The following is a 26,167-nucleotide window of genomic DNA, read 5'->3' as shown; positions in this document are numbered from 1 at the left end:
AAAAAATCAGTAAACCAAAATATAAAAAAAAAATGGCCTAAGCTCAAGCTCTTTGGGTTCTTTAAAAGAAGATATTTAAAGATTTTTCTTTTTGTTGCCATGGCAACCAGAGTTCTGCATGAAATGGAATTCTTTGAACAATCTTGATAGAGCTTCATACAAAGAGTATTCCTGCCAAGTTTCATTAACATTGGCCTTGCGGTATCATAGAAGATGTCCTTAGAATATTTAAAATGTGGACGGACGACTGACGACGGACGCCATTTGGTTGGCCATACTAAAAGCTCACCTGCACTTTGTGCAAGGTGAGCTAATAAAAAACAACAAAAAACTTGTTTGCCACATATCTTTTAACTCCTTTTGCTCTGTTGGTAATTGGAATAATTATGGTAAATTTGTTTTTTGAATAAAAGTCAAAATACTACTTTGTTTATATTTTGCTACCTTTATGACACATTACTGCACATTCAGCACTACTTCCTATAGTTGTTTAACATTTAACATGCTCTAAATCCATTATGTAAACATTATTAAACACATGATGATGTTTGACATTTCTTTAAGAATTAAAATATATATGGATTTCTGAGGCATAATGTGCGTTTAAAATTATTTAATAATGAAATCTTATTCTGCTAACAGAATGATACAAATTTCAAGTAACTCATGTCCATCCTATACTCATAAATGCAACTCGGCAAGTCCATTTCATAGTGGGGCAAATCCAGTAACACTCAATTTGTAACATGGTGTTAACAAGCACTACTGATATTTACATTTTTCCCTTCTCTTACAAGTCATGCACGACTGTTTTTTTAACCATCAGCGATTCATTAGCTTTCTCTGATAGAAAAACGAGCCATGACAGTCTCAAAGAATACATTGACATTGTCCATGTGCAGCCACAATTTAGATTTTGAGCGAGTCAAACATTGTCAAATCATAAACATTTTTTTACATTTCATATCCTGAATCATATGGAATGGTTCTCGCTGAATGGAAAATACTAATCCTGGAAATTATCCATCTGAAATCCAAATATTCCTTTTTCTGCATTCCCTTTTTATCTATTACACAATGATTTCCACTTGCAAATCAATTTCATTCATAACTAAGTAATCTTCTTTTCCCCCACTCTTCAACCACTGTTTATCAACATTTTCACATATTTCAACAAAGATACCCAAAGATCAACAATTATCAGCATATTTACACATATGTAATTACATACCATGTGATCATTTACACAAAATACTCCTTATATGCATTCCCATGTATTCACTACACATTTTATATACATGCTGTCAAATTTGTACAATTTTCACCACACATATGTTTCCACACATATATAATATCACATCCTCATAATGCCACCCTGGTAGTGTACAGCCTGAAACGCCTAACTCTTGTTAAGGCAGTGATTTGAGTTTGTCTTTTGCCTAACTTTAGACAGTCATCAAGAGCACATCTTTGTGCTTAATGCTTGTTTCAAAATGGAGGCAACATCTTTGCTGTTCCCAGACTCATCACCTGTAATAAATATAATAAATACATGATGAAAACTCCTCTCCTTATATCATAAAAAGGAATTGTATAAAAACCTGTCTATTACATACTGTAAAATCAATTTTTTGCCTGGCATTAACCCTTTCACTGCCATAGGGACAGCTTATGCCGTCCCTGTTATTTTCGGCGTAGTTGCCATATGGACGGCTATAATAATAATGATAATAACCATAAATTAATAATAATAATAATAATAATAAAAAATATAAAGAAAATTATACCATCGACAATAATTATCATTATACTAACAGATTTGGAAACATACATAATTATTATAATACTAATAACAAATAATAATAATTATATTAATTGATAATATAGTAATTTCTTAGAAAACCCTCTGGCAAATAGGTGATCAATAAAACAATAACCCCAGAGCAACAGATAAGGTGCGTATTTGCGTATTTACGCAATTAATTTTATAAAATACGCAATTGATTTTTTAAGAATGCGTATCAAAACCCATTGAAAAAAATAAAATACGAAATTGTCTTAAAAACCCGTGCGTATTCACCGTATTGTCATTTTCATCACCGCAAAATTAACCTGTCGTTCGCTCGTAGTTTTGGACAAATTACTGTACAGTATATCGATATGCATGCTATCCAAATTTTCCCAAAATCAACGGTCTCCGGTCTTGGACGGTCCCCGGTCTCCAAAGACCGACTAAGCCATATGAATAAAGCATGAGACCGTCGATTTGTCTACTCAGGTCGGCTGTCTTAACAGACCGGCAGAAACCGTTGATTTTGCGGAGACAGTCAATAAGTAGGTCCCAGCTGTATCAATAGACGCTTTGAAGGCAATATGGCGTCGAACAACAGGGAAAATGATTTGAAACAAAACAGTCGTAAATAATCAAAAATCAGTCAGAAAACGAACTTGTTAAAAATATTATGAAATATAACAAGAGCATTTTATATAAATAATAAAACAATTCTGAAAAGTTCTAGTAAATCGTTAATCCTATTTTCTTTATAAAACAGTTTAAATTTTATTGATATTGAAACCATAAAATTCATATCTTCTTAATTGAATACCCAATTGATCTTGAAATCATAGGGTATCGAGTTTTGAAATACCCAATTAAATGGAGCCAATACCCAATTCCAAAGGAAATGATGGAGTAATACCCAATTCACTTTTAAAGCTTATCCGTTGCTCTGATAACCCTCTGGCAGCGAAAGGGTTAAAGTTTGATGAAATTGAAGATGTTCGAAAATAAATATTTGCTAAGTATCCAAGAATCAATTTAATTTAACATAACTGAAAGTTGGTATTCTCAAATATTCAATCAAGCCAGTAAGTCAAACATGTTGATTTTCTTAAAGTTTGGCCTGTAAAATATCTTATTTAACAGTAAAGATATGACAGTTATGTTCATTTTCTTCACTTTGATTTAAGAATTTTCCCTTTCAATTTTTTTTAAGGAACCTATGATACACAGTCAAACTTGCCTAGCTAATCACTCCCTGTCATATACAACCCTATTTTGGGGCGTCCATGGCCGAATGATTGACTTCAAACCATTTGCCACTCACCGCTGTTGGTTTGAGCTATTCTAGCATCTTTGGATATTTTCATGTGAGAAAGCTATCCAACTAGCTTACAGTATGTTGGTGGTGCTACTCAGGTGCCTATTTGTGTCTGAAATAATGCACAAAAGGGCACCTGCGGTCTTCCTCCACCAATAAAGCTGGACCTAAACTGTGTTGGTGCAACGTAAAACCCAACCAAAAATAAACAAAACACAAGCGACTCTATTTAAGACCGCCAGATCATTATATAAAGTCTTTGGATAAATTTAAACGAGCCCTCCTCTCATGTGACAAACTACTGTCAAAATTTGCTTCCTGTCACCATATCATTGCTTTATTAAACTTTTATACACTTCCCAGTAAATGATATGTAAATAGAAACATATAATTAGCATTTAAAACCTTGACGTAAATAACAGCCATTAAGCCTAATTTTGTCCATCAAATCAATTAGTCAGATTTTTTTTCTTTTCACACTTTCAAACCATTTTCTTGTAAATGATGTATATTACATACAATATTCTTTAATAAAAGAGACATTCTATTTTACAAATTTTTAAGAGTCAACCATAAGATGATGGAAACAACATAATTTAACATTATAAGATTTTTGTTCCTGGAGAGTTACAACAGTACTAGACTACCTTCCTCCATGCTAAACTACCAAAGCATCTAATGGGGATCGAACCCACACCAGAGAGGTAACTGGATTAGAAGTCATCGACTCTAACCCCTCGACCACGGAGGCGGTAACATTTTAAGAACTTATAAAAATATTTCATTAGATTTTATAAAAATATTTCATTAGATTTAGCTTAACATCCTTTAAACATATGAATAAATGAACATAAATTTGATAAATTCATTTATTTTTTCAAAACTTTAAAAGTCTTATAAATAAACAAACAAAAAAACGCAACATTGATCATTAAAATGAGCTGCGTCATGACAAAACCAACATAATGGATTTGTGACCAGCATGGATCCAGACCAGCCTGCGCATCCGCAGCATCTGATCAGGATCCATGCTGTTCGCTAATAGTTTCTCTACTTGTAATAGAGTTGGTAAGCGAACAGCTGGATCCTGATCAGACTGCGCGGAAGCGCAGGCTGGTCTGGATCCATGCTGGTCGCAAACACACTATGTTGGTTTTGTCATGACGCGGCTCAAATCAACTTCAAACCTTTATAAATCCTTAGGATATCCACTGAAGAAAAAAAATTGCCTTACAATACTATTAAAAGTTGCGTTTAATTGACAAAACCTGACAGATTCATATGCCATGCACAATCTGCATGTAGCTAAAAAATCTGACTTCCATGTGCCAAAATTACATACATTTTGTCACTAAAACAACTTAAAATAAGCCAATCAAATATCTGAACAGCAAGAATACTTTATGCCACAAGTGCCTTTGATGTCAGCTTTCAAAACAAAAGAAAATTTGCAATAGGATACAATCAAATCATTCAGTGCAAATATTTTTTTATATATATCACTGAATTCATAGCCACATGTTACAATAAATCATGCAAAGGCAGATTATCTTATATCTCCAGCAAAAATTGCTCAATTGAAGAAAAAATCAACACAAAATGTAAATATAGTAATATGAAACACTTGAGTACACTTATTGGACTAGGATTAAAAGACTCCCTATCATTTTTTGTCACTTTAGTGCAGTAACAGGTTAACTCCTCTATTAAATTTAATAGGAATGAGCCAGTTAATGCACTAAGGTGATGATATGGTGCCCCTGGAAAGTCACATGTGACAAGTGATACTGAATATCTGAGTCAAGAAGAAAGACAAAATGACAATTTCTAATCCATGGATGAAATGTTTTCAAACTAAGGTAACAAAAATAAGATTCACATAATGATAAAATGACTGTATAAAATGACTGCAAAAAATAACTAGGCCGTCCTTAAAAAAATGTTTGTTTGCAGTAACCCGACCCAGAATTTTCAAGGTGGATAGGTAGGTCCATTTATTTATTTATTTTTTTATTGAACTATACTCCCAAATAAACATGGAATTTCAAAATGCTGGACAATATATGCTTTGATAATTTGGTAACAATTAATAAATTGATAACTGAATTCTAATTTAATAAGAACTACATTTTATTTCTTCTATTAACCTTTAAAAGAACGAAAACAAAGCACAAGGCATATTTTTCTGATTCAAAAAAAAAAAAATTTTTTATCCAGACCATGAAAAAAAATTTGAGTAGGGGCAAATTTTGTGAGTCGGTCGCGTTACTCCAAACAAACATTTTTTTAAGGATGGCCTTATAATTACCCAGATCGTCTGTACTAATGACATCTTTCTCTAGCTTTAGTTTTTCTTTAGAACATTTCAACATTGCTTCCTCTACTGTGTCTTTACTGATCAGTCTCAATATTTGTACCTCTCTAAAATATAAAATACATAACTATTAAAATATCACCTAAAATTTTTTTAAATTTTATTAAAACAATATTCTCAACGTTATCATTAATTAACACTCAAGGGATCAATACACTTTACCTTGTCTGTCCGACCCTGTGACATCGATCCTCGGCTTGTTTATCATTGTATGGGTTGAAGTCTATATCATGAAGTATAACAACATTGGCAGATGTAAGATTGATCCCGAGACCACCGGCTTTTGTTGATAATAAGAACACAAATATATCTTTATCAGTGTTGTATTCATCTATCAGCTTCTGTCTGTTAAATAAAAATAATAGTTGTTTATTAAACCCGATGGTGGCGTATGCCAGAACGTCCTTAAATAAAAACATAATATACACATGTTGATCAATTTTTTAATATAACTTCTGTCTGTACATTATCTTACAACCCAACTTGATTACACAAGTTATTTTGTACCATTTACAGTCACAGCAACACTGTTAAGGTTATATGGCGACTTTCTAGCTTTACTGGTGAAGAAAGACCTAGGGTGTGGACATGTCCCTTCAGGCACAAGCATCTGGGTATAACCACTGACCTTTTCTGCAAGCTAGCTGGATAATTTCCTCACATGATAAGTTCCTGGTAGAATTTAAACAGGGAATAACATATCTTACAATACTTTATTACATAATTATATTCACTCATCACATACTGATTGCCTTATTTGCGACTCCGTAAAAATGGAATGGCTCAGACGTGCATATATTTTGATGTGACATCAATTGCATCATACAAACATAGGGTTTTAGCACATTAATGTTAGCTATACACAATGGGTGCATTACTGTAAAAGTTATTGTTTCTACTGTAAAAAGTTCTTTTTAGTATGTGATAAATAGAATATTATGTTTGTGTAGGTTCATTACTAAATTTATTGAACTCGTTGAATAAAGTAATATTATGCTTGTATAATATAATTTTATTCAACTTGTTCAATAAATTCCGCATTGAACCTACACTCATTCAACATTCTCTTCATACATTTGTGTAAGTGTGTGTGCGTGTTTGTTTTGCTGACTTTTGAGGAGTCATTATTGTTTACACACCAACAGTGTGAGGACCTTTTGCTGCTTCCAGGACTTACAAACGGGTCAAGTTATTTTCCAAGCTATGCAGTCATTAGCCTTTGTTTGTTTGTTTCAAATTATGCCTTTTTCCAACAGTATTTCAGTCATATTGGCAGGTAGTTTCCTAACCATCGTTCCTGGAGAGTTACACCAGTATTAGACTACCTTCCTCCTTGCTGAACTACCAAAGCATCTCCCCTAAATCATGTAACAATCATTAAAACAAATGACATTATAATATGTAAATAAATGCCCACATCACAGAAAATATAAAGATTAACTCATATAAAAGACCAACCTTTCAGGAACTGGTGTAGAACCGTCAAGTCGTATAAATTTGATTTTCTTCCTTTTCAGAAATATTTCCATAATGTCTAACACTGTTGTAAATTGACTAAACAATAAAACACGATTGCCTTGGTCCCGATGATAATCCAGTTTCTTGTCTAATACATGAAACTTCCCTGATTCCTCAATCACGTTCTCATCTAACATATATTTTCCTAGATACCTCTGAAATAAGGATCAAGATATGTAGAACATTTTTTTTTAAAATTAAGTTTAAGTTTATAGTCATTGCTAAATGTTCAGCTATATTTGCAGACAGAAGACATCAGTTTCTTTTTTATTGTATTATTTTAGGCACAAGATGACACCATAGTAGAACCACTGATCTTCTACCAGTAATGCTATAGGGAAAAACTCGAAAGGATAAACTTGGAAGGACAGGGATGCCTCCACATTCTACTGCTTTGTCAGTCTATGGATGGACAACCTGACAGGACAAAGCCCCATCCCCTCAACCACAAAAAGTGATGGCATAAAAACCTGTTACAAATGTTAATATTTTCAATAAGTTTAATTGGCTAAATCAAACATTGTTAACTAAATCTGAAAAATGCATCAGAAAAATCAAAATCAACATTTACTATGCTATTACATGTATTTCAAAGCTATTACAAGTTTAATTTACAAAAATATTCATACATAAAATACATTGCAAGGTTACCTTGTAATAGTTGCAGCATTTGTGAATTTCAAAATCTGACATTGGCAACATGTCTTCAATGATATATTTTGGTAATGCCCCTCGATCTTTATGGCTCGGTTCCTACAAAGGTATATCATCTATAATTGGTAATCGGCCATCAAAATAATCTATAATTGGTGAGCAGCCATTAAATGATCTATAATTAGTAATTAGCCATCAAAATAATATATAATTAGGGAACTGCCTCTATTGTTTCTTTTCATTAATTATGGATTATTTTGATGGCTGTGATGAATAAATAATTTAGACCTATGTAATATGCTGGTTTAAAACTGCCCTTATTCATTCATAATAATAATAAAGTTTAGGACTGGGTTTTATGTTGCATCAATGTCAAAGGTGACTTTCCAGCTTTACTGGTAAAGAAAAAGCTCAAATATCCTCAAGCATTATTTCAGGCATGCTCAGGCACCTGAATAAAACCACCATTATTCAGTAAGGTGACAAATGAGTTTCAAAACTATGCACAATAATTTTTTTTTTCACCATACCTCACACAGAACTTCTGCCATTTCCTTGATGAGGTTTTCTGTGTAATGAGATCTATGTAACAACGGGTGATTGGCCGCCTTCCGCAACTGCATCAACATGGCTGACCGATTGACGCGATCTTCATCGTCATCTAACTGCGTTGTAAATGACTTTATCATACGATCATAGACATCCTGCTGGCTGGGTGTCATGACACAGTGTTCTACTTCCTCAGTTTTTTTTGGCAGTTGACTCATGACCTATTTGTATAATAAGAAAATTTAAACACCATTACATATAATATTTGTCACACTTTCTTTTTCTGTTCATATTGTCCACAAATAGCTTCAACAAGGCATTTGTAGAAATTGTAAATGATACAATCTAGGCAAGGCTGTTTCTTTTCAAGCAAATGTAGTCAACAATGAACATATATTTGACAGACTTGTAAATGTTAGTTCAGACCGTGTCATAAATCAAACATATATGAGCCGTGTCACGACAAAACCAATACCGCGCAGTCTGATCAGGATCCATGCTGTTTGCTATCAGTTTCTCTACTTGTTAAAGAGTTGGTAAGCAAACAACATGGATCCTGATCAGACTGCGCGGATGCGCAGGCTGGTCTGGATCCATGCTGGTCGCAAAAGCATTATGTTGGTTTTGTCGTGACGTGGCTCATATATTTTCTAATAACACTGCCTTCAATAATCAAACATGTATTCAATTCATAAACAACAAGTCAAGCATGACTCCTTCTCATTTAATTTAATACTTAACCTGGTGAATTTCTCAAACAGACAAGCCAAGCTTCAATTTTAAGAACTGTACATAATCAATTTTCCAAATACCGAGGTGAAATTTCTCATATAGCCAACAGTATAAATCCTGGTCATACTGCATTTATGTGTAAGCTGGCCTGGCTCTATACTGGTGGCAAAGGCTAATCAATGTCAGTTCCAGCAGCATACGGGTAAAAAAATGTTGAAACCTTTCTAGCGAAGACATTGATAATAATAAGAAAAGATGAATGAACTTACCTCTGATTTGAGTCTCCTCAGAACAAATGGTTTCATGATCTGTTTAGCCTGAGCAATTCTGTCCTGCTCATAACTGCTTCTTTTCTCATCATTGTTTGTTCTCTGTTGATACAGAAAAAAATAAACATTTTATTTCATCAAATTTTCCTGGTTCTCTGTTGATATAAACAACGGTTAATATATTTCATTTTTAATATTATTTCATTTGTTAATTTATTTCCTTTTCAAACTACTAGAATATCTTTTTAATTTGTAATATATTTCATTCTCAATCTATTTCATTTATCATATCTTTCATATTCTTTCTATTTCATTTATACATACACTTCAGCCTCATTAAAACGCTCATGTTGGGGTCCAATGTCTCAACACCGCGTTCTAACGAGGCTCTCATTAGTGTAAAACAGGTAGCCATTACTGTAATGATGTTTGATTAACTAGGGGACACAACTAAAGCTGGACTGTAAATAACACTGTAATTTACTGTCCAGCTTTAGTTGTGTCCCCTAGTAAATCAAACGCCAATTACTTCCTGTCATGGCCGCTCTATTTACAGTGCAGGATTTTGAATTGATTTTGAGCTTGTGGGTTATTTAATTCAGCGAGGTTTACATGTCAAAGATATGTGTGTGTATTTTAGTTTATTTATACTCACCACCGAATGCCAATGTAACAGTTATGATATGATTTTGAGATTTTGGAAACAATTTGAAGAAAGGTAAAACAACAAAAGAGCGGATAAACGCTTACCTTGGCATGTTTTTCACACCTTTGGCGATCATAAATGTCCTAATAACAATTGTTTATTGTACTTGGCTATCAAATTGAGCAAGCGTTATAGCGCACTATAAATCTAAGTCTACTTAAAAAAAATTATTTTTTTTTTGGGAAGTTTTTTTTTTTTTTTTTTTTTTTTTTTTTTTTTTTGGGAGCCAAGGTCTATTAGCGCTCTACTGAGATTAGCGTTATAGTGAAGAGCGAGTTATCGAGGCTACAGTGTATAGTGATTTTTGTGAACATCTGTTTAAATATACTAAGATCATTTGTTTACACATACTAAGATCATTGTAAACATTTGTTTATACATACTGAGATCATTTGTTTCCACATACTGAGATTATTGTGAACATTTGTTTGTAGATACCAATTGTAATAATCATTTGTTTACACATACTAAGACCATTCATTTATACATACTGAGGTCATTGTGAACATTTGTCTATACATACTGAGATCATTTGTTTACACATTCTGAGATCATTGTGAACATTTGTTTACACATACTATAGTCTGTCCCATCAAATTTGAACATTCCATTTTTTATTTAATATAATAGTAAAATCGTTTAAATTAATGTCATGTTCTGAGAAATATAAAAAATAGTTCAAAAAAATTATATCAAAACAAATTTTATATGTAATTAATGGAAGAAGTATTGTACTGTTGTAGATTCATGTCATTTTAAGTGTGTTTAAATTTATTTTTAAATGTTATCAAAAGTTTTATATTATTAATATATGAATTGAACGTGCAATTTTTACAGTTAAGTTGCAAAATCTGGGTATACAAACACTATTTCAAATGCCATAAAGACAAATTTATCTCAACGCTTAAAATTATCTGTTTGAGGTTACATATGCCTAACCGCCCTCTGTCAATGCCGCAACTGGAATCATCCATAAAAAGCGCGAGGCATTTTTGTTACGTCATATATTTCGTCAATTGTTGTTGACGTAATAAAGTTTTTTTTCGTCAGGAATCCATAAGCATTGTGATGTTGACACACTAAAATTGATGGGCCGTTCTTGAATTATGGATTTGGAACATGCTGAATTATGATGTGTTTCATTTACATATTTCATTTGCTAACCCAGATAACTCGACAAATTGAACAATGTTTCAATAATGAGACGGATTATCAGTTTAAAAAATCTGGATCATCAAAAGTGTAGGAGTCACTAGGAGTCATGACTCATGTCATTCAGGATATTTGAAGTCAAAAAGCGGGATCTACGGAACTGGATAGAAACTGGCAATGAAGGAATCTTCAGAATGCGAATTTGTCGTGACGTTTATAAAGTTCATAGGATTCTATTCAGCTTAAAAGTAAGTGCAATTTCTAGATCTACTCCATGTGACTCGGTGTTCTTGTTGCTTATTTTTCATTTTTTAAAGTTTTCCATCATGCAATGCAACTAAACCGTTACATCTTGTAGACCCAGCTTTGTAAAATAATCATGAAACGACCCCGAGAACCTCATGTATATTTTAGAAACATGACACGTGGTTTCTCCCGTTCATCTTCAAATGAAGAGTACTTCGGCAATGGCTATGGAAAATAAACAACAGAGATTTTCCATAGAGAAATCAAAATTTGCTTTCACAAGAAAAATAGACACTCTAGAGTAAAATCCTGAAAAATCTCGAGGGTGACTTTTTTTTAGTTTACAAAAAAGTTTTATTTTTTATTCAACATCGTTTTGTTAATTCATACCAGGCAAAAGTTCATTTCCATTTTTAATGGGACAGCATATAAGACCATTCATTTATACATACTGAGGTCATTGTGAACATTTGTCTATACATACTAAGATCATTTATATACACATTCTGAGATCATTGTGAACATTTGTTTATACGTACTGAGATCATTGTGAACATTTGTTTATACATACTGAGATCATTGTGAACATTTGTTTATACATACTGAGATCATTGTGAACATTTGTTTATACATACTGAGATCATTGTGAACATTTGTTTATACATACTGAGATCATTGTGAACATTTGTTTATACGTACTGAGATCATTGTGAACATCCGTTTAAGCTGCTCTGTCTTCCCTATAAACATATCTGGCATGACAAAACACAATAATGACATCAGTTCTAGTAGATTATTTTGTAGAGGTGTTCCAGTCAATAATAATCTTCTATTTGCCTGTAAATAAACAGCTTATATAGTAGTTATCAGTTTAACGAATACAACAACACTCAATAAATTCAGAACTAAAAGCCATTATATGACATAACAATGTCCGTCACAAGTACTGAAAAGGACAAAAAAAAAAAACAGTCTTGTTGTTGGCACATTTTTGGAAAATAACCATAAACAACATTTGAAAATCTTAGGGACTACACTTACAAATATGTACTTTTAGTTTACTACTTTTACAAAACATGATTTTGATATATTTGAAATAATGATTTTGTGAAATGAAAGTGTCCTTTTTAAAACTGAAACAGTGTTTTTACAATTTCAGGGAATTCCATATTAGAATATCAACACCAATCAGGGTGGTAGTATAAACTCAAACTGATGCTAAATACAAATTTGAAGTGAATTTGACAAGTGCTTTCAGAGAAGGTCCAATGATGATGAGAGACTACGGTCCTCAGAAGAAATGTGCAACAATACTAGTGTTTCTTCCAAAATCTTAATTGACAGGGAGTTTGAAACTTTATATACATGGAATATCTATCAAAACAGGAAATATTTTGCACTGTGACTGCAATAGAAATGTACATACTGGCTTTAATAGAAAAGCTACCTGTAAAGCAGTTCCTAATATGGTCTTTGGCTGACTCAGTCTTTCATGAAAAAGGTTAAAGTTTACACATTACCTGTATCCTCATGAGATTCTGATATCGTAGTGATGACATATTTTTCAGTAGATGACCCTCGTCAAATATAGCACAGTGGAAAAAGAATTTCTTGAATAATGCCCTATCATCAACACTGCCAGTGGCCATGTTATATCTATAACAGATTAATTTCTTGATTAAAAATTTATGTTTGAATTAAGTCAATTTTCTCCTTATACATTGGAAAAAAGAGTAAATTCTTAGATCGTTAAAGCATCCTGCTTTTTCTCAGTATTTATTTGAATTGACACTGATTTAATCAGTTTTCATTCTCATAATTGTTGGATCTTAAGTTCTTGAAAACTTTCAAGATCAAAATCATGGTGACTTTCCATCTTTATTGGTTGAGGAAGACTTCAGATGCCCCTTCATGCATTATTTCAGACCGTATAGGCACCTCAGTACAACCACCGAAACTCAATAGCTTCCATACATGAAACAATTCAAAGGCACTGGCACTATTTGCCTCTTAGTGCTGTTGGTTTAAATCTGGATTCAAACCCACAGCAGTAAGAGACAAGTAGTGCAATGACAAATTTCACAGAACTGTATATGTAAAATATTTATACTTCATTTTTACTCTACATAGAAATAAACACAACTTACGCATTAATTTCAGAAGTACTATAAATAGACTTACGTTGTTATGATAACATTATAGTCATCATCCTTAGCATACATGATATATTGTCGTGTTGCACGCCTCTCTTCCTGAGAGCCGTAATACACAAGCACCTTCATAGAGGGACACCATACCTTACATTCTCTTATCCAATTCTCTGATAATATAAAAGAAAACAAATATACATTACCAGGGCTCATCCTGGGGGGAAATTTTAGGGAGAAGTGACTTCCTCGTGAAAAATAGGGAGAAGGGAAACAGCCCAATGTGTATGCATTAACATGCATGGCTATACATCCTTAACTATAATATAAACACAATTAAACTATTTATCAGCTATTTATAAGCTTTCTCTACATATTTGTTTATATATTTTCATGTAGATTTATTGATAATAATGTGTAAGATAAAAATTGATGATTAAATTAATTTCATATTTTTACTTTCCTCACTTTTAATAGAAGATAAAGTTTCAAACAAAATCTGCCTATTCTGTTGTGTGTGTGTATTTGCGATCTTGCATGTTGTAATGTCATATTTATGTGCATATAGTTATGCTTATAAAACAATTTTCAAACATCGAAGAATATGTAAAATATGTACTGCAAACATTTGTGCACATTATATTTGATCACTAAAATTATATACATTCATTTCTTATTGAAAAATTTGACTGAGAAATTATAGAAAATAAATTTCTAATTACCTCCCTTTATTTTCATGAAAATGTTAAACTCGTAATATCTTTATAAATAATGCTTTTTGAAATTTACAATATTGATAAATCTTAATCTGAGCGTCATATTTATGACATTGAAACAATAAGAACACTTCTTTCCTGACAAATTTTGTTGTTATATACATGTACACATGATATACGACCGATATGTAGCATGCCGATCATGATTCGTAGTTTTTCCGGGATGTCGTGCCCACGTGCGTAAGCTGTGTCAAATTTGGCATTTCTACAAAGATAACAATGCCAAACACTCTCACTGTCTGCAACATACCAATCGTAAGATTTTTGCGAATTGGCTTTCTTAAATTTTTGCGTAGATTTTTTGCGTTAGAATCAGTAACTTTCTTTTACTTCTAGGTTTGGGCATTTCGCCCTGTAGCCATGACGTGAGCGACATAACAATTTTTTAACTTATGTTAACGGACTGAAATCATTCATGTGTGTGTATTTGCGTTTATTTATACTCGCCACCGGTTGCCCATATGGGCGAGTCCTCCAGAAGAGTATTAGTCATTTTATTTTTTTGGAGGATAGTGCAATTACAGATACAGAAAGATGCCCCAATTCCAGAAGCTTCTCCTGGTTCTTTAACGTGCCAAGTGTTTAAGCACCCATACACGGGACCTCGATTTAAAGTCTCATCCGAAAGACTGATTAGTAATTTTAGTTGGCCAGCCCGGGAATCGAACCCACAATGTCGAGATTACAAGTCTCGCGCTCTAACCGATTGAGCTATGCGGGCTGGCGAAATCATTCAAAACTATGATTAAGTTTTTAATCCGGTCGCTGATCAATAATGAAATTGATTATTTTTAATTGACTAACAGTTTTGTGATAGCCGTGAAAAACCCATTGCAGATCGCCTTTACTCGGGTTAAACACCGCGTGTATATCAATTAGGGAAGATTTGCACGTGTTTAGATGATCGGGGAAAAAACAATCTATAATTATCGCCAAATCCCGTAATAAACTCGCAAAACTGTCACACAATTATACCCATTTCTCATTATTTACTGTTTAGAGTAGGCGGTCTATCGCTTTGCATACAGGTAGAAGGGTAGTATAAAGCGACGCTCTGATTGGATAATGATAATTAGCAGTCGTCATATGGGCGTATACACTCTCTGCTCTTTACATCGCCAAGTAATTACTCTTTGGGAATTAAGATTTTATCGGCGATGTTGACTTCTCTTTGATCAATTGTGAGAGCGAAATGGAAATATACACGGCGAAGTTTTCGCCTGAATCGCCCTTCCGGATGAGCCCTGCATTACTGTTTACCAATATTTCTAACTCTTACACCAACTCTACATTTTTTACACCAACACAGTATAGGTCATATGGCGACTTTCCAGCTTTACTGGTAGAGGAAGACCTTACGTGCCCCTCTGTGTATTATATCAGGGACATATCAGCACCCGAGTAGAACAACCTACGTTCCATAAGCTAGCTGTACTGGAACAGTCCTTAAAATTGTCCAGCATTTTTTCTTAGTTTTAACATAATGCAATTAATAAAAACTGACTTGCCACTTCATGAAGTCTGGTTAGACGAAATGAAAAAGCAGGCTTGTGTGGCCTAAAACTAGTGTCATAAACACACCATAAACACCACTAGCAATAATTTCACCAAAGTCAATCAAAGTGGTGGCGTGGCCGGATGGGTCACACATTCAGACAAGTGATCTAAGGATTGCTGGCCACCTGGGTTCCAGCTCTGTCCGGGGCAAGACGTTGTTTCCTTGAGCAATAAACTTAACACTCATTGCTTAGTACTGGTTGATTTCCAGGAACAGATTCAAGAGTGTTTCAATAAGCTTATAGCTTAAAGCTTCCAACACAATCATACTAAAATAAATTTGTATAAACTAAACACAATCAGACTGCCATCAATGAGGACATGAGTGTCAGTATTGTTATCAGTGAATCTCACTACTAAATACATTATTTCTTACCTATAGTAGAAGATGGTACAATGATGACATGTGGACCAGCTTGTCCCTCCTCTAATAAATGTGCTAGAAATGCTATTGTCTGTATAGTTTTTCCAAGACCCTAAACATACAAAAACAGTATGTAATTGTGAAATGAATATTCTTATCTGGTAGAAACTTTACAATAAAATAATTCAAATTAAAGCATATTGATTGTAATTAAGTATGCTCCTCTTTTTCATAATGATATGAATATATACATGTACATAAATTAATCTTGAGGATTTTTGAAAGAAATTGGTGCTTTTTATTTTCAACACAATTTTTAGTAGACTCTTGAAATTTCCATCAATTTTATAAAATATACTTCAGTTAGAAAGGTAATTGTTACACTTTAATGAGGACTCTAACAGTTAACAGGATAATTTTTCAGACATGTCATTTTGACATACAAGAAAATGCTGTGAGGGCTAAATTTTATAGTTTGAATTCAGTGACCATAATCATTTGGATACGGAGGCCCAAATTTCAATATCAAAACAATAAAACTGAGCCTTTTACAGTAATGTGCCTGGTCAAACTGCATGGATGTGCCGGCTGAAAAAGATCTGGACCCCTATGAATCAATTTAATGCCAAAGAAAAGTTATTATCACCTCTTAACATGTGATTTAAAACAAACTCACCATTTCATCAGCTAGAATGCCATTTATTTCTTGGGTATGCATCACCTTGAGCCAATTAAGACCCACCATCTGATATGGTTTTAACTGAAAACTGGACAAGAATAGAAAATGATATTTATCAAAATTCCTAACTTGAAGGGAAAAAGTACATGTCAGTAGATTTTAAAGCCAGTAGATTTTAAAGCTTACAAGAATCAATAGGAAGTCAACCAAATCTCTAATTCCATTGTAACTCTTGATTAAGGCAAAAAAAAACACATTTGGAAGCAAACAGGTTTCTTATAAAATATCATCAGTATCAAGTTATTTTCTCTGCACAATGAAGTGACAGATTTGTGAAATCGGCTCATCCTCTTTTTGGAGCCAAAAAATCACTTTACATTTTAAGTGCAAAATACAATAGTGTGACAGATTTGTGAAATCAGCTTATTCTCTTTTTGAAGCCAGAAATTTACTTAACATTTGAAGATCAAAAAAAAGCAGTATAGATCTTTTGTCCTGAAACTAGATTCATATCTCTTGAGGTAAAATAGCAATAAGACATCCGCAATATTTATTACAACAAAAAATACTTTATTACAACAAAAAATACAACAAAAACTTCTGCAATCATTTATCACATACTCTGGATTAAGAAGTTTTGGTTGTTTGGTAATTTGTTCACTATCGTCCATCTGAGTGTTTGAGTGTATGAGATCATGCACAGTTTTTTCCATCGTCTTCGACATTCCCTCGCAGCGTTTCATCAGTCGTACAACAACGTCACGTATCTTGATCACTTCCTGACAACCACTGATCAGGTCATAGGTCAAACCTTTAACCGTCACAAACTTGTCAACCTGTGATTTTAATAACAAAATAATTAATTGTTTCGTTGAATTCAAACCAAATCCCTCTTTAGAGCCCCTTTGGATTGTATCTTAGAAAAATCTGCAAAAGAATTTAATCATGCCATTTTGCCTCGACATCAATATCTATTTTGCTTTTAAATATTTCCAATGAAGCATACAATATGTAAAATGATTTCAAAACTTAACGACCAAATATCAAATGAAGAATATGTGCTTTTGTTGTTTTTTATTATTATCTTTTGCATGTTTTTCCATTCTAAAATCACTAGTTGTTCTTATTGTTAGAATTTCAAATTTTATGTTTATATTGGACATGGAAGAAGATTCTGTAATCAAGGAGGATGACAAAATTTAACATCCCTTTTAGGATATGAACCAACAGTGACGCTTTGTATCTTTACTTTTCATGAAACACAGGTGTTCAATATCATTTTCCAAAGCACCAATTAGTAGCCTATTATGATAACTTACCATGTTTTCCCATGAACCAAATGGTCTACAACTAACAATAAGTTCTGATTTTTTCTTCGAGCAGCCTGGAGTGGCCATCAGCTCTTCTAGGGTAGCGTCTTCAAAGAAACTTAAGATCATCTTCTTCCCGGAGTCACCCTCATCCTACAAATGTATTAATATCATACTACAAAAAGATCACCACTTACATTGTTAAAACTTGTCTGTTAAAATAACCACTCTCGACAAAAATTCTCTGTGAAAAAGGGGCATGACTAAAAAAATATAGCTTTAAGAATTATGTCCCTTGTCTACGAACTGCACATTGTCAAGATAAGCAAATATTCCAAGTTCCATGTTGATCATTTTTATAATGTTTGAAAAATGGTGCTACATTCATGTGCTGAAATGTTTGCATATCTCGAATTCATTTTTTTCTCTCCTTTTTTAATAAAATCTACAGTTGACCTCATTTCATATTATTGCATTGGTACAAAGTAAAAAAAAAGCTTTTGAAAGACCAAAGTAAAAACAAGAACGTGGTTGTTAAACACAAATGCCCCGGCTCAGATTCTTGTCAGAAGCAATATTTAAAAAAATGTTTACCCATTCACTCAGTTAAGGACAGAAAAATTGCCAAAAAATTGTAAACACAAGTAATATAGCTTGAAAAAGTCATAGCATTTTGTAATTGTGAGATAAGTTGCCAAGTCATTGCTCTGACTTGTGAAGATGAAAAATATTCAACTTCATGCAAGTTATCTTCCTACCGAATATAAAATACATCTGTCATTAAATAAAGGCTGTATGGGCAAAAGTGTAAAAATCTATTTTTAGCACTGGTGACTTTAACCAAACTGACCCATAACTCTATCCAAAAGAAGAATACCATGCAAGTTATCTTCCTACCAAATATGAAATACATCTGTCAATAATTAAAAGCTGTATGGGCAAAAGTGTAAAAATCTATTTTTAGCACAAGTGACCTTGACCCAACTGATCCCTACCCCAATCAAAATGATGACCATACAAGTTATCTTCCTACCAAATATAAAATATATTTGTCAATAAAAAAAGGCTGTATGGGCAAAAGTGTAAAAATCTATTTTTAGCACTGGTGACCTTGACCCAACTGACCACTAACTCCATCCAAAGGAAGAATACCATGCAAGTTATCTTCCTACCAAATATGAAAAACATCTGTCAATAAATAAAGCTGTATGGGCAAAAGTGTAAAAATCTATTTTTAGCACCAGTGACCTTGACCCACTGATCCATACCCCAATCAAAATGATGACCATGCAAGTTATCTTCCTACCAAATATAAAATATATTTGTCACTTAATAAAGGCTGTATGAGCAAATGTGTAAAAATCTATTTTTAGAACTGGTGACCTTGACCCAACTGACCACTAACTCCATCAAAGTTTATGTTTCTATCAATTATAAATAACATCTGTCTATAGAATAAGGTCAATACACCTGTAAAATTATAAAAATCAATTTTAACATTGGTGACCTTGACATTGGTAACATTGACCTTGACCCAAATGACCCCTTACTACACCCAAAGAAGGAAGACCTCCCATGTTTGTATTAAACTAAAACATCAACTAAAATATAAAGGCTGTATGAGCAAAAATGTTTATATTTATTTTTTAAACCAGTGACCTTGACCTTGACCCTAGAGACCGCTCACACCACAAAAAATTAGAGGACCATCAAAGGTATCCACCTACGAAATATGAAAGATATCATTAAATAAATGATATGATTAGGAGAAATTTAAGATAAATCCAACTTGCCGAAATATGTTCACAATACAAGGCCTTATTTTCAAAGTGATACAAAGGGAAATAACTGGGAAAATGGATGGCATAGTTATATAACTTGGCAATATCATGTACTTTGTATTAATAAGTAAGTGTGGAAATTATAAAGCCATTAGTATAGATAGAACTTAAGATATTTCCAACTTGCCGTTTTAGGTTAACCATTATTCATTTTCTAAGTGCTGAAAAGGTCCATAACTTGGTAAATATGAAAGCCAGAGTTATGTAACGTGCCCAGATCATGTACTTTTTATTGATTAGTAAGTGTGTAAACTTAGAAGCCATTGGTACAGGTAGAACTTAAGAAAAATCCAACTTGCCGTTCTAGGTTAACCTCGTACGGACAGACGGACGGACGGTTCAATCACTATATGCTCGGGGGCATAAAAAATATATCTTTAAAAATATTTTGTTTCATACAAATTTTAAAAATAAACAATGCTTAAAAGATAAAGTCAATTTATGCTTGAATCTTATATTTGAAAATGATAATTGCATGCGATAGTCAAGTCAGATACTATCATTTGTCCTTTCATATAAAGAAAATCAGACCTCGACAGTCTCTCAACATGGAATTCTTAAACAGTTTGATTTGATTTTTGAAGGCCATTCTTAAATACATTTTGTCCCCCCTTTCCATCAGCCATGTCCCTATGTGTAAGGTAGATAGACAGATAAAATATTTCTTTGTAACAGGATAGGAACAAACAATATTTTAAATAAGGCTTTATTATGGTTATCAATAACAATCATAACCTGCAGGGATCATTCTAGGGGGCGATTTCCGCGATTTCTCGCAAAAAAATCACCAAAATCTCAGAGAAATTTGTGACATGAGAGAAAATCTCGCACGGCAATTTGAGCCGGAAAATGTGTAATCACAATCTAAAGAATGCTAAAATCACACAAAAATATGATGAAAAATTTACGATTCCCATCAAGAATTTAATTTCAAATTGTTTATTAATGAAATCGGTGTAAAAAAAAACTCCAAAAAGTAGGCCGACACTTTGAATTATTTAGCCTAAAATAATTGCCGATCGGAGACCGCAAATTCACCGTACAGAATACGGTATAATGGCTAACCTTTATCTATCTGTAAGTCGAGAATTTACACAAAACATTTTTAATTGATTTTAATAAAAATTGTTAGACACAGACTAACATAAAAATGGACATGTCAAAAACAAATACCGGTAAAATTTGTCCTCTAAATGTCACATCAACCACGGTAAATTTTGCCGTAAAGAACAAATTTTAAAATTTTGTTTTACGATTCCTGATGAAATAGCCGATAATAAATATTCTTTTATTGAACAAAAATATTTAATTTTATATAATTGCAATCAGCAACAGCTAGAATTGTGAATGTTTCAGCGGAAAACAGACAAATATTCATTTGTCACATATTTTCGCGATGTCGTGATTAAAAAAAATACTAAAAGGAAGCTGAGTGTTATTTAAAGGTGTTTTATAACACTAAAAATGATGTTTATGAATAAAAATTACTTTAGGTATTGTTTTATTTGTGGATATGGAGATATTTGTCATTATGTGTTCAGGTCACATATTCAATGAATATTTTTTAATGAAGGGAGGTGTGTGAAGAGAATTTTATATTTCAGAATGAAAGTGTTATATTTATTTTTCACAATTAGAATTTTATTATGTTTAAAAATTCACAAAAGAAAAGGCATAGGATGAATCAAAAAAGTGAAAACAAAAATCACTGTAATAAACAGAGCTACATCTATATCCTCATTAGATAACTAATGTTTATATGTACAGTGATTTTAAAAAGTTAGAAATTTCCATATTTTCAACCTCGCCCATCATGAAAATTAAATTTCTCAAGAAAATCTAATTTCTCTCATTAAAATTTCTCAAATGAGAGAAAATCTCTCACTAAAAATCCTGACCAGAATGATCCCTGAACCTGTACACAACTACTGACTGTAAATTTTGATCCTAATTTAACTTTAACAAGAGCTGTCCGTAAGACAGCGCGCTCGACTTTTTTATTGCTTGCCAATAAAAAAAGTTTTTGCAGTAAAAGGAAATACAAGAATCTCTGTATTTTTAAAGTGAACAATGGCCATGAGCATTAAGATATTTAGTGAAGAATTATTTTACTGAATTGTGTGATACCCTTGAACACTGCAGCAAAGTTTGAAATGTTTAAGTCAAAAGAGGGCTGGTACTAAAAACTAAAAAATTAATATCTCAAACAGTTCAGTCAAAAAGTGGACTGGTACTAAAAACTTAACCAAGATTCTAAGTCGATAAAAGGCCTTAATTTTTAAAACAAATCCTTGACAGAGTTACCTTCTCTTGCGTACAGATGGGGGTAATGATGTGAAATAGCATTAAAAGTTTCAAAGCAATATCTCAAAGGGTTAAGGCAATAAGTGGATTTTACCCATATTCAATGTATTTTCTAAGTCAAAAAGGGGCATAATTCTGTCAAAAACCTTGACAGAGTTATGTCCTCTTGTCTGTTGATGAAGGTCGTGATGGTAAACAAGTATGGTCAGTTTCAAAGCAATACCTCCAATGGTTTTGAAATAAAGTGAGGTGGTACAAAAAACTTAACCAAGCTCAATACACTTTCTAAGTCAAAAAAGGGCCATAATTCTGTCAAAAACCTTGACAGAGTTATGTACTCTTGTCTGTAGATGGAGGTTATGATGGTGAACAAGTATGGTAAGTTTCAAAGCCATACTTGTAATACTTCTGAAATAAAGTGGGGTGGTACGAAAAACTTAACCAAGGTGTGACGCCAACGCCGACGCCGGGGCGAGTAGGATAGCTCCCCTTTTCATAGAAAAGTCGAGCTAATAAAAAGTATGTGATTTATTCCAGATATTTATATAACAAATACACTAATGCCATACCTCTATACTGTCATCACTGTCTGACTCCGCCCCACTGAATTCTTCCTCCTCATTATCATCATCATCATCCTCTAATTGTACCTCTGAAGAATTTGAGAAAAATTAATTTTTATCTTCCTGAAGACAGCTGGTAACATATTTTACACAATAACTAATCTGCTACCTGAAGCTAACTAATATTGGTTTCGCATGAAGAAACATGGTCAATGATCATTTTACAGATTAAACTCATGATCCCTGGGTTCAGTTGAGAGGCAGATACCTTATTTACTAAACAACCCAACCTTTTTGTTTTCTTTTATAATTATTTTCCATTTTAGTTGGCACTGAATTATTATAGCTCATACAGTGTTACAGCGAATATCTCATTTACTACACAATAAATGCATTGACATAATATCCCCATGGAAAGTATGGTAAACCTTTTAGTCAACAGTAATAAACAATTCCACTTAAACAGTCAAACAATGCACTTTAAAAACAAGCTCTTTTCAAGATCATATTTTCAGAAAGTATAAACAATAAAAGATAGATTTATATAACTGAATGCATCTGTTCTATTACAAGCCTTTTCTCCTCGACATATATCCCTAAAACTGTAATTTTTTTTATTTTAAGAGTATGGTATACCTTTTTGTTTATCCATATCAGCGGCAGCCTTTGACCTTACTTTATTCTTTGATGACAAAGCTTTCAGTGTTGTAGATGCGCTCATAGCAACTGTAGCATCTGCTATATTCCAGTCATGTGAGGACAATGCCCGACGTAACTCCTATAATCAAGATATTATAACTTCTATTCAGTTGGTAAAAATAAACTATTTTCAGTAACCCATATATGAGACAGACGAATGTTTGTCATTACATTTTAAAAGAATTGTCAAAACTACAATTTTTCGTTTTTGGCTTGAAAAAAAGACAAAAAAAATAACAATATAAAAACAGAATTATATAAGAATGTTAGAAATGTAATTCTAACACAAATGCTTCTTTGACATACAGGGGTAACAAAAGGAAACAGCGATAACTAAACCAGCTTACACACGGCCAAGTAATAAACACCTGTCACACAAGTTGATCAGAAATCATCTTTGCGGCCAGAAAAGGTGTGAAAAATGTCTACAAAGGACTTAGACTTATTTGTGGTAAATTGTTCTCGATTAATTCTATACGGACCACGAAAAAAATTTGACACATTGAAAAATATAACACATAAGAATTAAATTTCGACTCATATATAGGTTTTTATAAGGAATATATGGGGGAAAATCGGAACTTTCATTTTACTCCAACACATCGAGAAAATCAACTAAAGTTCGACTCATGGAGTTCTACTTACTCCTTACAGGTACCTAGCCCTGCCAACAAGTAATCCACACGTTAATTTGCATATGTAGCACCAGTCATAAACATGGCAGATTGACCTTCATGTTGTTTTGTCTATGATCATGACTTAATTTTTGATGAATACCGGTACTTTTGAGTAAACATATAGCAGTTTATATCATTAAAATGTTAAAGTAAGTCCTTTTTACTCTAAAAATATTAAGTACCCCGTTACCAAAGAGCTTTATATCATATTTGATTTTTCAATTTCTTATCAACAATTATAGTGAATACGATACCTTGTCAGTCTTATCATGAAAACAATCTCTAAGGAATTCAATCTTTTTCTTTTGATTGGCTGTCAACGGTGTATTATCCTCCACTTCATCAACATCGTACACGACAGTTGCGTCTGACCTCTGTGATTCCAAACTGTAGCCAACAGTTCCCTGCGAGTCAAGGTCAATCGTAGACTGAGAATTACTATCCTCGCCACTGTCACTCGATATCATCCGAATTCTTTTCCGAGGCTGAACCGGAATGTCCGACTCGCCAGTACTTTCATGACCCTCCTGTCGTATTCTTTTGAACTTTTTACCTGTAGAAATTATTTCAGTGCTTTATTGACTATGTATAAAGGTAAATTTTGACCCATGACATCTGATATAAAGACATAATTTTTTTTACTATTCAAAGGCAAGCACATTAAGTGACTGTCCTAAATAATTAACTCTATTTGGCTAATATTTTTAAATTTATGTATTAAATATCCTTGTTTGAACTTTAAACTTTCACTGATAATAGTTGTTTTTGTTTTTTCTTTCAAAATTTGATAACTGAAAATGAAATTATCAGAAAATGTTGAGAAGTACCGGGTGGGGCAACGAGTATATCTATTGCTTTTTCAACATCTCCAGTGGCATCTAGAAGGGCGGATTTGATTTCCTGGTCAGACTTAACAGAGAACATTTGCCTCAGGCTATCCATCTTTCCATCGAAATCATCAATAATAGCTACATCATCATCATCATCATCACTTTCTTGGAATGTTGGATACACCCTTCCACTATTTGAGAGAAAATAATACAAAGCTTATGTACTTTAACATTCACATATCCATTTTTGGCATAGATAATCAAATATAATGGGAAATTAATCATAAAATGAGAAATCAAATCATTGGAATATATATTTTTGTACAGAATATGTAATTATAATCACACGGATATGATGACATATCAACACTTATGCAGTTTAATGTACATTTGAACCGCATCATGACAAAACCAACATTATTATTAGACAGACAGAAGAATATTTATTACTGAATGAATCAAGTTCACCTTGAATTTCTGCAAAAGGGTCGCCAGTAGAAAAATCAGATGATTCAGGTGGCACATTCACGACACCATATAAAATATCATTACTTTTTGTTACTTGTTTGGACAGTACAAACCATAGAATAAGTTTACTTTCTGATTCAATAATGCGCACAAACGGTGTAAGGTAATTTTTAATCCCTAGACAAAGGCCGCCTGACCTTCTTTTCATTACATCCTTGCGATTTTTAAAATGCAATTTAAAGTTTTCAAAATTCACACTACATAAAGAATCAAGTTTGGTTTCCTCATAACATACAATGTCATATTTATCATTCTAACACTATCGGATTTTTTTCTATATAGACAAAGAAGGCCCGAAGCGTGCATTATTCTACAACAATGCACTCGCCGTTCTTATTACCTCCCTGTGTATTTTCACATTGAGGGCGCCATTTTGTTTAAAAAATCTGATAAATAAAAACATTTTTGTCGAATTTTGTTGTGAAAGCTATCTAGAATGAAAGAAAATGGTCTAACTAAGAAAATGAATCCGAACACCAATATCTTTAATTCAGTCGTTAACGCTGTACAGACGTTTAAAGTGTTGTTTACGTGACGTCACAATATAGCGCCAAACAGCACGTGCAAAACAATCAAATCAAGTACGCTATT

General features: G+C 32.9%; 1 protein-coding gene across 1 annotated transcript; it reads right to left on the bottom strand.

Annotated features, from left to right (window-relative positions):
• Positions 1 to 366: 366 nt before the first annotated feature.
• LOC132732877 (SWI/SNF-related matrix-associated actin-dependent regulator of chromatin subfamily A containing DEAD/H box 1A-like) lies at positions 367 to 25,239 on the bottom strand (the record flags this gene model as incomplete). Its single annotated transcript, XM_060719404.1, is given in 18 exon segments — positions 367 to 1,530; positions 5,410 to 5,522; positions 5,638 to 5,820; positions 6,934 to 7,148; positions 7,645 to 7,746; positions 8,178 to 8,417; positions 9,198 to 9,299; positions 12,001 to 12,138; positions 12,822 to 12,957; positions 13,483 to 13,621; positions 16,158 to 16,257; positions 16,822 to 16,912; positions 17,446 to 17,660; positions 18,144 to 18,287; positions 22,849 to 22,931; positions 23,479 to 23,620; positions 24,473 to 24,771; positions 25,046 to 25,239. Coding segments are annotated over 18 exon segments (2,710 nt in total), but the record flags the coding sequence as incomplete, so codon positions are not given.
• Between the last annotated feature and the right edge of the window lie 928 nt (positions 25,240 to 26,167).

The sequence above is a fragment of the Ruditapes philippinarum genome, unplaced genomic scaffold (genome assembly GCF_026571515.1).
Source record: "Ruditapes philippinarum isolate M1 unplaced genomic scaffold, ASM2657151v2 ctg358_1_1_1_1, whole genome shotgun sequence".
Lineage (NCBI taxonomy): Eukaryota > Metazoa > Mollusca > Bivalvia > Venerida > Veneridae > Ruditapes > Ruditapes philippinarum.
This window is presented reverse-complemented; position numbering and strand designations above follow the sequence as displayed.